General features: G+C 35.6%; 1 protein-coding gene across 3 annotated transcripts in view; it reads right to left on the bottom strand.

Annotated features, from left to right (window-relative positions):
- The window catches only part of RBBP8 (RB binding protein 8, endonuclease), an 89,853-nt gene that overhangs the window by 44,849 nt on the left and 30,043 nt on the right, over positions 1-14,961 (bottom strand). For 2 of the 3 annotated variants that reach the window (XM_042962181.1, XM_042962182.1), the window contains exons 5-6: positions 7,526-7,638; positions 17-83 (exon numbers count right to left, since the gene is read on the bottom strand). In XM_042962181.1, coding sequence (XP_042818115.1) covers positions 17-83; positions 7,526-7,638 — 180 coding nt within the window. Of the gene's footprint in view, positions 1-16; positions 84-4,863; positions 4,895-7,525; positions 7,639-14,961 lie in introns of those variants that run through there. The other variant, XM_042962183.1, reaches the window with a different exon arrangement.

Below are 14,961 nucleotides of genomic sequence, written 5' to 3'. Positions count from 1 at the left end.
AAGGAAAAATACTTACTCGATTTTCTGTTGCAGCTGTTCAGAAAGCTTTTTATTTTCTTCCTGGAGAGTATTCTTTTCATTCACTTAAACATAACATGAAAAAGAAGCACACATTATAGCTATATTAACATGTATGTCAGGCTTTTTTAACAGTACCAGTAATTATGGAGAATTAGGATTTCTAATTCCAAGTCATAATGCTAGAGTTAACATTATTGTGCAAGATTATTGTTACTAGGCAGTGATTACTACATCTCATATTGTGCCAGTTCCATGTGTAACTGATTAACTGATAATTTTATTTTATGCTTGTGGGCAGAAAAGAAAAAGTACTTCATGTACTGGGGAATATAGGTTAATTATTCATACTAAGGTCAAGAGAGCATTCCATCTATTACTCAGTCTTACTAATTTCAAACACCATTTTAGTAAAGGACATTTATCTTGAAATAAATCTGATAACAAAAGTAAACCAACACTGAATAGCAGTGTAATTTTATAGCATAAGCAAATTTTCTTCCTTAGTTAATTATGGTATCAGTAATTTAAATATATCCATTGAAATAGTATTTGTTTCAATCTACCCTAAATTTTCTTGTCCATGTTTATTGAATTTAGAAAGCAGAAATTCAATTTTAGACTATAATTTCTATTGTAGTCAGCACAAAATTTTTTATAAACCCTTGTGTGATGTCACTGCTTAAGCGTGTACTGCACTAGGAGGAATATCTAAAAGATCACAGTAAATAGAACTAATCTCTACAAAACAAAGCTAATCATATTCCAAAAATTTGGAGATACGAACAGTAATCTAAACATTAAGTGCAGTCCGATGAGAGACCGGATATTACATAAACACGTTCTATACAACTGAAAATTGAGAAGGGCATTACAGAAGTACAGATAAAGCACTAAAAGAAATTCCAAGGAGAAAAAGGTTACTTTGGGCTCTTGAGTAGATGAGGAAGGGATTCATCAAGTAGAGGACAACTGAGCTGGACAGAGTGTTCTATGCAAAGAATTAATGGAACAAAGTTAGACAGAAAGAATGGGTATAATAAATGGTAGGAAACCTTCAAAAACAGGTTAAGAAATCCGAACTTCATTTAATATTTTTTTGAGTTTATTTATTTATTTTGAGAGAGACAGAGACAGTGTGAGTGGGGAGGGGCAGAGAGAGAGGGAGACAGAGAATTCCAAGCAGTCTCTGCACTGTCAGCGCACAGTCTGATGCGGGGCTTGAACTCGTAAAACCATGAGATCATGACCTGAGCTGAAACCAAGAGTTGGACACTTAAACAACTGGGTCACCCAGGCGCCCCTGAACTTCATTTTAAAAGATTACCAGGTGTCATTTTTCATACATGAATGATGGGAAGACTGATTTGTCAGTATATACAGCACATACCAAAGCAAGGAAAAAAATGAAGTAAGAAATGAGTATCTGGACTAGAAACAGGAAGTGAGGACAGGTAGAAGAGATTTTACAGAGGCAGAATCAGTAGTTATTTGTCAACTCATCCTCTGTATGGTGAGAGTAGACAAAGATGGCCTTAAATTTCTAATTAAGATGGTTTACCTGACTCTCCCTCTCCAAATCCCAATGAAATGACAAAACAACTCTAAAAATAAGTCAACTCCAATACTGAAAAGCCAGAATGGGTGTCACTAGCAGATCAGAACTTTGAAAAAATTCATGAATGATTTAAAAATAGATAGCCTCAGACTGATGGTGAAATCCAACCAAAGAAAGGGACTTAAAAAAAAAAAAGTGAGCTTTTTCAGTAGAACCTCATGTTTATTCCAGTCTAGGCAGCAAGGCCCAGAAGTTGCTGAATGAGCAAATAAAGAGTAACTGATAGTTGCCCTTAGGCTAAAGGGGGATAGATTTCCACAAGTTTTAACACTGGAGAGTCCATTGTCTCCTAAGACAAGGAGATCAGGGCAATGCTCTCAATTAACTTTTGGTAATCAGGAGAGAGAAGTACTCCCATACCTAGAAGACCAACTATTCGCATACCCCACAGAAAACCTCTCCAGTCATGTTTCCTTCTCTCCCACCCTCTGCCATTGGAGTAGGGCTCCTGTAAATCAGAATCTGCATTTACTGTTAGCAAAGTAGGGATTCTTCCTCAAGCCAAGGAAATGAGACTGCATTTAACAAAATCACCAATTTAGAGACATCTATAGACAATCAAGAGTAAACAAACACATAAAAAAACTAACACAAAACAAAACAAAAAATCCAAAATTTTAAAAGAATTAAAAACCAGTCATGGGGCACTGGGATGGCTAAGTAGGTTGAGCGTCCAACTTTAGCTAAGATTGTGATCTGATGGTGTGTGAGTTCTAGCCCTGCATCAGGCTTGCTGCTGTCAGTGTGGAACACACTTTGGATCCTCTGTCCCCCACTATCCCCCTTTCTCTTTGCCCCTTTCCTGCTCATGCTCTAAAACAAAACAAAACAAAACAAAACAAAACAAAACAAAGCAAAACAAAACAAAACAAAACAAAAAAACAGTAATAAAAATTCTGGATAAGTAGTTTTAATATAAGAAACAAAAGATATCTGATAACATCTTCAGATTTCAAAGGGTGATTTATAGGTTCATTAAAAACAAGCAACAGGCTGCCATGAAAGAAACAAAGGTCATAAAAGTTAAAAGCAAAATAAATGGGATGAAAGTAGAAAAAATGTGACCGAAGACAGAATTAATATCCATCTAAATGATTCTCCCAGAATTCAGCACAAGAGAATAAAATTACAAAATATTAAGAAAAATTAGACAGCATGGGAAGACCCCAGCATCTTGCTAATCTGAGTTCCAGAAGAAGAAACAGAATGGAAAGGAACAAACATTAGAAATAAACGAACAAACAAAACAGAAAAAAAAACTTCTTGGGCTAAGTGAACACTTTAGGGTGGGTAAGCGAATTAGATATACTGTTAGTGATCTTATTACAAAAACAAATAGATCGGGGTGCCTGGTTGGCTCAGTCCGTTGAACATCCGACTTCGGCTTCAGGTCATGATCTTGCGGTTTGCGGGTTCAAGTCCCGAGTCGGGCTCTGTGCTGACAGCTCAGAGCCTGGAGCCTGCTTCGAGTTCTGTGTCTCCCTCTCTATCTCTGCCCCTCACCCACTCATGCTCTCTGTCTCTCTCTCAAAAATGAATAAACATTAAAAAAACAAACAACTAGATCCTGCACAAAAACGTAATTTTTATTAAACTGCTGAACTCACAGGAAGAGAAATCCAAGGGACTCCCATATTACCTCCTTAATCATCAACAAACAAAACAAAACAAAACAAAACTGTGAGCTAAAACACAAGCAGTATAGGTAAGCAGATGTTGGTACCAGCACTGGTAGGTGGACTGAAACTGAGATTTCCAGTTTAAGCCCAAACTCCTTTCCTAGCATGGAGCCAAAGTAGCCCTCATTTACTTACCACTACAGTCAGCAGAAAGTAACTCATATGGATTCCCAAGTATTTCAGATAATAGAATTATCTTACATAGTAATGAAATGTTAAAAGATTTAAATGGAATGCCTAAAACTAACACACTAGAAGTGATAACAAAAAATGAGTAGGCAGACAAGACTGAAATAATTTGATCATCAATGAGAATAAAAGAATAAACTGAATGACACACACTGAATATATAAAATCCTATGTATTTATTTTACTCAAAAAAAAAAAACCCAAAAAACAAAAAGAAACCCCCCACTCTCATCAAAAATAAAATGAAACATCACACATACATAAACACACACCCTATTTGTCACCATTGCTGGTAACTATTACATAAGATCTTACTCTGAAAACTGGCAATAAAGGGAAAAAATTAAAGGGAAAAAATTAAAGGGAAAAAATTAAATTAATAAAATTAAAATTAAGACCATGCCTTTCTAGTAGGAACTATATTACATTCCAAGCTAATCAGCAGTCCCAACTGATAAGGGTTAAATCTTATTTACAGAAAAATGCCAGCTAATGAATGTAGAAAGAATAACAGAAATGAAAATTTGGCATTTTATAATCTCTAATTAAATAACTAATTCAGGCAAGGCTCACCAATGGATGCTAAAACCATTCAAGAAAGACTGAGGAAGAGTTGTATTTTTGCAAGACTTCATAGTATCAAACATCCACCCCCCTATTCAGATTATTTGGTGGTACAAGGAGAAAATATAACTCTATAATAAAGAAATGTAGTCATCACCTTAACCCAGTGACCAATCTTAGAATCCCTAAGAGTGGAATAACCTGGCAATATCTTACTCCTGATAAGATGCAATAAATATGAAGTAGACAGTTTTAGCTATGAAGTACTGCTGTCAAAAATGCTTAATATAAACCTAATCAAGGCTTCAGATCCAGTATCTACTTTATAGGAAATAAAGGAAAAGACAAAATGTTTTAAAAAAATCCAAAAGGTGACAAAATTTTAAGAAAATGACCCTTGAATGACTTCAAGAAGCTAATGTCATAAAAGAAAAAAATAGGAAAGGGAGCTATTCCAGATTAAATGGAATGTGTATGAGGGTTCTTTAGTATTTTCCCTACCTTTCTGCATTTTTTAAAACATTTCACTTAAAAAAAAAAAAAAGTGAGGGCGGTGCCTGGGTGGCTCATTGGGTTAGGTGTCCGAGTTTAGCTCAGGTCATGATCTTGCAGTTCGTGAGTTTGAGCCCCACATCAGGCTCTGTGCTGACAGCTCAGACCCAGGAGCCTAGTTTGGATTCTGTGACTTCCTCTCTCTCTATCCCTCCCCTGCTCACACTCTGTCTCTGTCTCTCAAAAAATAAATAAATGTTAAAAAAAAAAATTAAAAAAAAAAAAAAAAAAAAGAAGGGGTACCTGGCTGGCTCAGTTGGTAGAACATGCAACTCCTGATCTTGTGGTCATGAGTTTGAGCACCACATTGGACACAGAGCCTACTTAAAGAAAAAAAGACAACTAGGTAGACTTGAAAAAGAACCATTAAGGATAAAGAAATTGTGGTTTATATACACAATGGAGTACTACGTGGCAATGAGAAAGAATGAAATATGGCTCTTTGTAGCAACATGGATGGAACTGGAGAGTGTTATGCTAAGTGAAATAAGCCATACAGAGAAAGACAGATACCATATGGTTTCACTCTTATGTGGATCCTGAGAAACTTAACAGAAACCCATGGGGGAGGGGAAGAAAAAAAAAAAGAGGTTAGAGTGGAAGAGAGCCAAAGCATAAGAGACTGTTAAAAACTGAGAACAAACTGAGGGTTGATGGGGGGTGGGAGGGAGGGGAGGGTGGGTGATGGGTATTGAGGAGGGCACCTTTTGGGATGAGCAATGGGTGTTGTATGGAAACCAATTTGACAATAAACTTCATATATTGAAAAAATTTAAAAAAAAAATTAAAAAAAGAAAAAAGAAAAAGAACCATTAAATAGAATTTTTAGGAATGAAAAATTTGGTTACTGAAATAAAACAACTCAACACAAGAGAACTACTGAAGTCCTTAGTATAATGAACAAGAGAGCTGAAGAAATCACTCAGAATGTAGCAGAGAGAAACAAGATGAAAAACAGGAAAGGGATATCAAGCGATACAAAGGACAGAATGATGAGGTCTCATCAGAATACCCAAACAGAGACTGGAGAAGACACAATATTTGAAAAGCTATTTCCAGGTATAATTAAAGATGTGGTTCCAAAAAGGCACCTGGCTGGCTCATTTGGTAGAACATGCAACTCTTGATCTTGGGTCATGAGTTCGAGCTGCACAATGGATGGTAGAGATTACTTCAAATAAAATCTCAAAAAAAAAAAAAAAAATGTGGTTCCACAGATTTTATAATATATACTAAACAGAATTTTTTTGAAAAAAAAAAAAAAAACCTGGTTAAAATTATACTAATATTATAGAACACCAAAAAAGAAGGAAAAAAAATCATAGCAGCAGCCAGAGAAAAATGATTGTTACCCTGCAAAATAGGCTTACAAAAGTAAATGTAAAATAAAAACATTTTTGGATAAAAACTGAGAATTTAGAACCAGCCAATACCCTCAAAAGGATGTATCTCAGATAGGATAATAATCCCAGAAGGAAATGGAGGTGCAAAAAGCAATAATAAGCAAAGAAACTGATAAACAGGTAGTTGAGTCTTTTAAAACTCTTAGTAATTTTTAGAAAAGTTTCTAACTGGGGCACCTGGGTGGCTCAGTCAGTTAAGCATCCAGCCTCAGCTCAGGTCATGACCTCACAGTTCATGGGTTCGAGCCCCACGTCGGGCTCTGTGCTGACAGCTCAGAGCCTGCAGCCCGTTTCAGATTCTGTGTCTCCCTCTCTGTCCCTCCCCCACTCACGCTCTGTCTCTCTCAAAAATAAACAAACATTAAAAAAAAAAGTTTCTAACTTATAGGCTAAAAAAAAGAAAATGAATGCTAGGCATAAGCAGCATGTAAGTGGAAAAGGAGGTGAGCAGAGTTAAGGTGTTTTAAGGTCTGTACATTGTTCAGAAGATGGTCAAGACATTAACTTTACATTTTAGGAATGCATGGTAAACTTTCAAGGTTGTGGGTTGCCTGGTTGACTCAGTCAGTAGAGCAAATGTCTTTCTCTTGGGGTTCTAAGCTTGAGCCCCACGCTGGGCACAGACAGCACTTAAAAATAAAATAAATAGAAATAGAAATAAAAAAATAAAAAAGAGAGGAGGGGACAAAACAGGGGAAGAGACACACAGAAAGATAAACCTGGATCTGGAAAAATACATTATCAGATTGTTAATAATAGTTACCCCCAGGAACAGAATAAAACTATGTTCTTTCTCTTTTTGAAACCATGAGGAAATATTCATTTATTCTTGCTTGAGTAACCAGAGGATAGCAATATAATTAATAGAAAGAAAATAGTCAGAAGATAGAAAAGAAGATAAATTAATTAGATTTTGTGCTCATTGTGAGCTGTTCATTGTGAGCTGTTTACAGAGAATCAAGGTAAAGGTCACTAAGAGAGTATATGAATAGTTAGAAGTGAATAAGGTTAAGAGATAATGGAAGAGAAGACATTTAAGAGAAGGCTAAAAATGTAAGGAAACCCCACATTAAATGTGTAAGGAGACTAAACTGAAAATGATATATTTGTACTAATATGTCATGAAAACCACAGAAAGTGTACACTTTTGCAGAACACTAAATTGTATTTTTGTATTTGACTTTACTAAATAGCCAAATGACATGAAATAAAGATAAAACTAAAGAAGCAAATGTAGACACAAGCAAAGGAAATTTCTTATCTTATTGTTGGTGAGACTTGAGGGCCAAAGTGCACAGTATTTATACTACTTTTTGTACTCTATTTCTTACTAAAGTAAAGCATGAAATTAAATCTACAGAAAGGGAATAAAGGACATTTGAACTTTTGCCTACACGAGGAAAAATGTATGTAAACCATCCATTTGATTGCAAACAATTTAATAATAGGTTTTAACAACAGTACATTATGCTTTAAATACTTAATGAAGAAAGGAAACTCACTAAGCTCTGTGATAAGTTTAAGATTCTGCTGCCGGATATTTTCAAACTCTTGCTGTTTTTTCCGCATATGCTCTTCAGTTACTGCACAGCGATCACATAATCCTGCTCTTAATCTAGGAAACAAAAACAAAATATTTTTAGAGTAGAACTTAAATGTTCTCACCAAAATATATGTAAGATGATGGCTATGTTAATTAACCGGATGATGGGAATTCTTTCACGATGTATATGTTTACCAATTACCATTATGTACACTTTATTTTACAATTTTGTCAATTGTATCTCCATAAAGCTGAAATTCAATTTTTTTCAAATACTAAAATATATTTCCTTATATTTGAACTCCAAGACTTTTATACTTTATAAGATGTAAATAACTGACTTGGCGAATATTGAGAAAATTAATAGTTCAATGATGTATTATACCTTTAACACGTTCTCAAATAGGTTGAAATCATGCCACAACATCACTTTCTACAAGACTGCAATTCCGAGTGGAATTCTGTAAATTCTGCCAATTTTAAACTCTATCCAAAGGAACTTATTTATTGAAGAATCCGACCTTGTTTTAATATAGTCAGAATATGAACTTTAGTCCAGTACCAAGGGGCTGAATTATATCTTAAGCAAGCTTGCCTCTGTATTGCTCGGCATAGGATATGACACATGAGTGATCAACAACTTTTTTAGTTGAATGAATACTAAAGGTCAAAGAGTACAAAGTTAAAAAAAGGTACTCCATACTTTGCTCTTGTCAGCATTAAAAAAACCCAACGTCAGAAAAACTCACAATTTACTATTATGCAAAAAAAGGTTTTAAAAAAAGTTTTCACTATTTGTCAGTGCTGAAGAGAGGGTGTCCTAATCACAGAAAAGTCTAGTAGACAGCACTGACCTAGAACCAACTTGATATACACTACAGAATTCCCAGAAGCTTTTAAAAAAAAAAAAGGGTACCCAGAATAAGTAATTTAAAGTATTTCAAGAAATCATGGTGCTTGGGTGGCTCAGTCAGTTAAGCATCCAACTCTTGATTTTGGCTCAGGTCACGATCTCACGGTTCGTGGGTTTAAGCCCTGCATTGGATTCTGTGCTGACAGTGCAGAGTCTGCTTAGGTTCCTCTTTCCCTCTCTGTGTCCCTCCCCAACTCACACTCTATCTCAAAATAAATAAACTTAAAAAATATTAAGTATTTCAAGAAATCATCATATCAACATATTCTCTTCTGTATTCTGAGTACTCAAGTGATCCCCCCTTCCATTCCTAGGAGAATATTGGAGATTTACCCTCTAGAGGGTCTAAAACAGACACAGATACAGGTTTGGGAAACACAAGATGTAAGTAAGGGTAGGAGTACAATAGTGAAATAAATGTATATTCATGCCAAATTCTTAGACTTTAGCCTAGGCCCTCATCATCTACTTGGCTTCCAGGACTTTAGTAGCCAGCCCTATTACACATTCCAGAAAGCAGAATAAAGGAGCCTCCTCTAGGAAATCAGACCTAAAGATACCGCCATTTGGGGATTATCAGTGAAAAAGACCAGGCAGATCAACCTGCAGTGAAGCTCAGAGACTACAATTCCACTCACAGCTTCTACTCAACTTTTATCCATTTCTCTTAAATATATCAATAGACATCTCAGAAAAGCTTATAAAGTGAAAGAGACTAGAGCAAGACACTAAAAAAAAATATATATACACATATATATACATATACGTCTAAATAAATAAATAAATAAATAAATAAATAAAGTAGGGAGAAGAAAAAAACACTACCATCACGAAACTGTAAAGAATAGTCTCAGGAGAAATAAAGATACCAAACCATGAAATGAAAACAGGATTGCCATAAAAAGAAATATTCTGAGAACAACAACAACAAAAATCTTGTTAATTAAAAATATAACAGCAGGGCAGGGAAGCCCCAGGTGGCTGAGGCAGTGGAGCACACAACTCTTGATCTCGGGGTTTTGAGTTCAAGCCCCACGTTGGGTATAGAGATTACTCAAAAATAAAATCTTAAAAAAAAAAAAAAAAAAAAAAGCCAGCAGGAAAAAACCCAAGCCTCAATAGAAGGTAAGAAAACAGAGTTGAGAAAATCTCCTCAAAAAGCAAAGAGCAAATAGAAAAGATTAAAAAACTAGAGAATTATTTTAAAAGGTTTATCCTTTCAATAATAAGAGTTCTAGAAAAAGCAAGTTTTGGGGTGGCAGCAAGGGGCAGAAAAGGAGGAACAAAAAAGACATGAGACCTACAGAAAGCAAAATGGCCTAAATCCAACTATATCAATAATTACATTGTTAATTGATAAAACACTCTGATCTAGAGAGACATCTTATAACTAACTCTGATCTAAAGGCAGATCTAACTGTCAGGACAAAAAAATTAAGATTCAATATGCTACCTACAATAGACAAATTTTAGATTCCAAGATACGTATAGGCTGAAGGCAAAGAATGGAAAAAGAGAGACCATGCAAACAAAAACCAAAATAAAGCTGGAGCATCTATGATAATATCAGACTATAAAATAGACTGTAAGACAGGAAGTGTTACTAGTACAGTGAATTTTATAATAAAAGGATCAATTCACTACAAAAATAAAACAATTATACACATATATGCATCTAACACTAGTGACCCAAAATACAGAGAGCAAAAACTGAGAACTGAAGGGAAAAACAAATTCAACAGTAACAGCTATAGACGTCCACTCTCAATAACGGATAGATGAAGTGAGACAAGAAATCAGCATCGATACAGCAGGCCTGAACAAACCAACAACCACCCAGACCTGACTGACCTCTGCATAACACACCACCAACAACTGCAGAATGCACAGTTGGAACATTTGCCAGGACAGACCTCTTCCTAGGTCACAAAACAAGTCTCAGTATGTTTAAAAGCACTGAAATCATAAAAAGCATGTTCTCTCACCACAATGGAATCAAATTAGAAATCAAAAACAGAAGGAAATTTGGAAAATCTGTGAATCTTAAGCAATGAACTCCTAAATAAAGAACGAGTTCAAGAAGAATCACAAGGGAAATTATAAAATGGGCCATAGCACACATGTATATAAAAGCAATGTTCAGGGGCGCCTGGGTGGCTCAGTCGGTTGGGCGTCCAACTTCGGCTCAGGTCATGATCTCGCGGTCTGTGAGTTCGAGCCCCGCATCCGGCTCTGGGCTGACAGCTCGGAGCCTGGAGCCTGCTTCGGATTCTGTGTCTCCCTCTCTCTCTGACCCTCCCCTGCTCATGCTGTGTCTCTGTCTCAAAAATAAATAAATGTTAAAAAAAAAAAATTAAAAAAAAAAAAAAGCAATGTTCAATAAATAAAAAGTTACTGAATACTAAACAGTGATTATCAAAATAACCTCAGTAGTAGGGCTAGAGAATAAAATAGAAGAAATCCTCCAGAACACAAGGAAAAAAAATATGTAACAGAAATCAGAGAAAAGATTATAAAGAATCAGTTTATGACCAAGAAGTACTCCAGAAATAGAGAACATATAAAAATGGAGAGGAAATAACAGAAAAGAATTGCCAGACCTTAAGAGATACTAGTCTTTAGACTGAGTGTCCAACAGGTTAAAGAAACACATACACACACACAAACACACACACACCCATCACAAAATTTCAGAACAACAATAAAAAGATCTTAAATTCCAGGAAGGAAAAAATATCTATTACCTATAAAGGAATAACATTAGAATGGTATCAGTCTTATCAACATCGGATGCTAACAGATAATGAGAAAATGTCTTTTTTTTTTTAATTTTTTTTTTTTTAACATCTATTTATTTTTGAGACAGACAGAGAGAGAGCATGAACACGGGAGGGTCAGAGAAAGAGGGAGACACAGAATCTGAAACAGGCTCCAGGCTCTGAGCTGTCAGCACAGAGCCTGACGCGGGGCTCGAACCCACGGACCACGAGATCATGACCTGAGCCGAAGTCGGCCGCTTAACCGACTGAGCCACCCAGGCGCCCCTGAGAAAATGTCTTTAAAATTTGAAGCAAAAACTATTTCGAACCTAGAATTTTATATCCATTCAAAATATCATCTAAATCAACAGTAAAATGACATTTTTAGACATGCAAGGACTCTTTGAAAATTTACTTCCTGTGCATTTGTGGACTAACATGAGTTGAAAGAAATAATGGAATTAATGTAGGGAGATCCAGTGAGGAGAAATTCCAGAATGGCAGCTATAGAAAAACCTAGAAAGTAAATGGTCCAAATTGGTACAGGAAGGTTTTTAGCCCAAGAAATATACCTCCAAGAATAAGAAAAAAGAAGATGATAGTCAATAAATAGAATGACACATTACATAGTATTAATGGCATAGTAAGGAAAACATGTCTCTTATCTCAGTATGAAAAAAAGTAGTTAGAACTTTTGGGAAAAACCAGCAAACACATAGGAGTATGTCCTTGTCATAATATAATTATGGGCTGATTTGACCAACTGATTTGAAACAGAGTAGAAAGAATCTATGTGGCCTGGACAGGAGAAACAGTCTACTGGGGCACCTGGTGGTTCAATCGGTTAAGTCCCCAACTCTTGACTTTGGCTCAGGTCATGATCTTATAGTTCCTGGGTTCGCGCCCTGTGTTGGGCTCCATGCTGACAGCGGAATGCCTGCTTGGGATTCTCTCTCCCTCTCTCTTTGCCCCTCCCTCGCTCTCTCTCAAAATAAATAAATAAACTTAAAAAAAAAAAGTCTCCTGGAGTGGCACAGAGGTCATGACATCAGATCTGCAGAGAAGGAAATGCTATCTTGCCTTAGCAGAGAATACTTAGAGTCAATAAATAAATAGTTTACTATCCTCCAGCAATACAGTGGTGAGCTCAGGGAGACTGTTCAGACATTTTTCTAAAATATATTCCTGTAAAGACATATTTTTATAAAAATGTATGTATTAAGGTTTAAGATAAAATAGAAGAACTAAAATATAACTATTCAAAAATATGTGAGGGAGAAGAGCCTGGGTGGCTCAGTTGGTTGAGCGGCTGACTCTTGATTTTGGCTTAGGTCATGATCATGGGATTGAGCACTGTCAAGGCTCCACGCTCAGTGTGGAGGCCCTCTCCCCTGTTTGTGCTCCCTCTACAGTAAAAAATAAAATAAAATAAAATAAAAAATAAAAACAAAAATATGCAAAGGAAAATGGTATCCTCATTTTCATAGTAAGAAATAAGATGGTCTCAAATTGATAAATCAAGGGTTAAAGTGAAAATGTATCATTTAGAATCTGGAGCACTAAAAACTGGGACTGGTAGGGGTGGAAAAAAGGAATATATAGTAACTATACACTTTATAATGCATATGCATTACTTTTAATAAAAGTTGAAAAGGAAAAATGATAAAATAAGCTAACAAGTATTTAATTTTGTAATATTATATTCTAATAAACTTTGTGTAACATCTTTTTGAAAATTTAAGGTACTAGAAAGGACATACACCTTCTTGTCTTTCTGCTATAACATAATGTTTTTGGATTCTCAAGCATTTCTAAAGCTAATAGTAAGGTCTATTTATGCCTTTAAAATTCCAAAAGAAATGAATCTCTGTAAACTATTCCAAGGGGCGCCTGGGTGGCTCAGTTGGCTAAGCATCTGACTCTTGATTTCAGCTCAGGTCATGATCTTATGGTTCATGAGATCCAGCTGTGCAGTAGGTTCCACACTGGCAGTGTGGAGCCTGCTTAGGAGAATCTTCTCTCTCTCTGCTCCTCCCCTGCTCATGCGTGTGCTCTCTCTCTCAAATACTAAATAAATTTAAAAAAACAAAACCAAAAAAACCCCAACTATTCCAAAACCAAGAGACTATTAAACTGTTATAAGAGAAAACTCAATTTTAACTATTTGCTTAAAGTACCTGACATTTCATATTTACAGTTCTAAGATTTGTTCAAATTAATAGCTTAGGGTCCATGCAGTAAACACTCAAACAGCTGACCTGATTGTGGTAAATTTATACACAGAATTATTAAGCTACAGAGGCCAAAGAGCACATGACATAGAAAAGTCATCGAAGGGGCGCCTGGCTGGCTTAGTTGGTAGGACATGTGACTCTTGATCTCAGTGTTGTGAGTTCAAGCCCCACTTTGGGCATCGATCTTACATTAAAAATAAATAAATAAATATTAAAATAAAAAAAAGAAAAAGAAAAGTCACTGGAAAACCCTGAAAGAGGTAAATGGCATGGAACAATTCTAATGGATTAGTTAGAGGTCTTCTGCTAGTCAGTTTTTCAGTAAAAATTGAACACTTTATTGTTTCTAAGAAATAAAATCTGGTATGTTAAAATGTCATGACATATGATTGAAAACAACCCCTTGGAACACCTAGTTTCCAACTTTAAAAATGCCACTGACGTAGACAGTTATAAAATCAAACATTTTCTAGCTTGTTTATTACTTCCAGTTTTCTCCAGTCAACTGCCACTCTTGATAACAGTATTTGTGAAAAAAAAGAGTCAACTCTTGATTGCTCACTGACCCTAGTTTAAATTTAAACTGATAGGAGAAAATATACTAGGTTCCTATTTCCATCAAGGTTCCACTGCTGCTATCAGAGAAAGAAAAACCCTCAATTTCACAGGAGAATGAATGCAATTTTAGTAGCTATATACAGGTAACAGGGAAAGAAGAATAATTCCACTAGTAAGAGCAGAAAGCAGCATGCTTTCTGAGTTATATTCCAGTTTCTTCATAGAGATGAAGAAATAAAAGCTTTCATTTTGCAATTAAAACTTACCAGATTAACAAGTATGCTCAATTGTTTGTTATACCCCAAAAAGATTTCCTCAAATTTATTCATTTTCAGGGCGCCTGGGTGGCTCAGTCCGTGTCCGACTCTTGATTTTAGCTCAGGTCATGATCTCATGATTCGTGAGATCAAGTCCCGCATTGAGCTCCATGTGACAGCTTGGAGACTACTTGGGATTCTCGCGCTCTCTCTCCTGCCCCTCCCCAGCTCATTCTCTTTCTTTCTCTCTCTAAATAAACAGTAAATAAACTTCAAAAAAATTATTCATTTTCATTCAAAAGGTGATCATATTCATGATCACCTACAATGAGTACTGTAGGTGCTGAAATACAACAGTGGCCAAGATAATGTAATTTCTTTTAAAGAGTTTAGAGTGTACTAAAAAAAGACAGGTAGTAAAAGAGTAATTAAGGCAAAGCATGATTCACATCATGACAGCGGAAATACAGGGTACTATTAAAGCACACAGCAAAACTAAACCTAGTCTAGAAAGTCAGAGATCTCCTGAAAAATATTTAAATTAAAACCTATGAGTAACACAAAAAGAGGACATTTGGTCTAGTATTTGAAAAATAGTTGCACAACCACAAATCCCCTGATTATGAACACAAATTTTCCCTTTCAATGACAGATGAAATATGAGTTTCCTACAA

This window comes from Panthera tigris, chromosome D3 (genome assembly GCF_018350195.1).
Source record: "Panthera tigris isolate Pti1 chromosome D3, P.tigris_Pti1_mat1.1, whole genome shotgun sequence".
NCBI lineage: Eukaryota > Metazoa > Chordata > Mammalia > Carnivora > Felidae > Panthera > Panthera tigris.
This window is presented reverse-complemented; position numbering and strand designations above follow the sequence as displayed.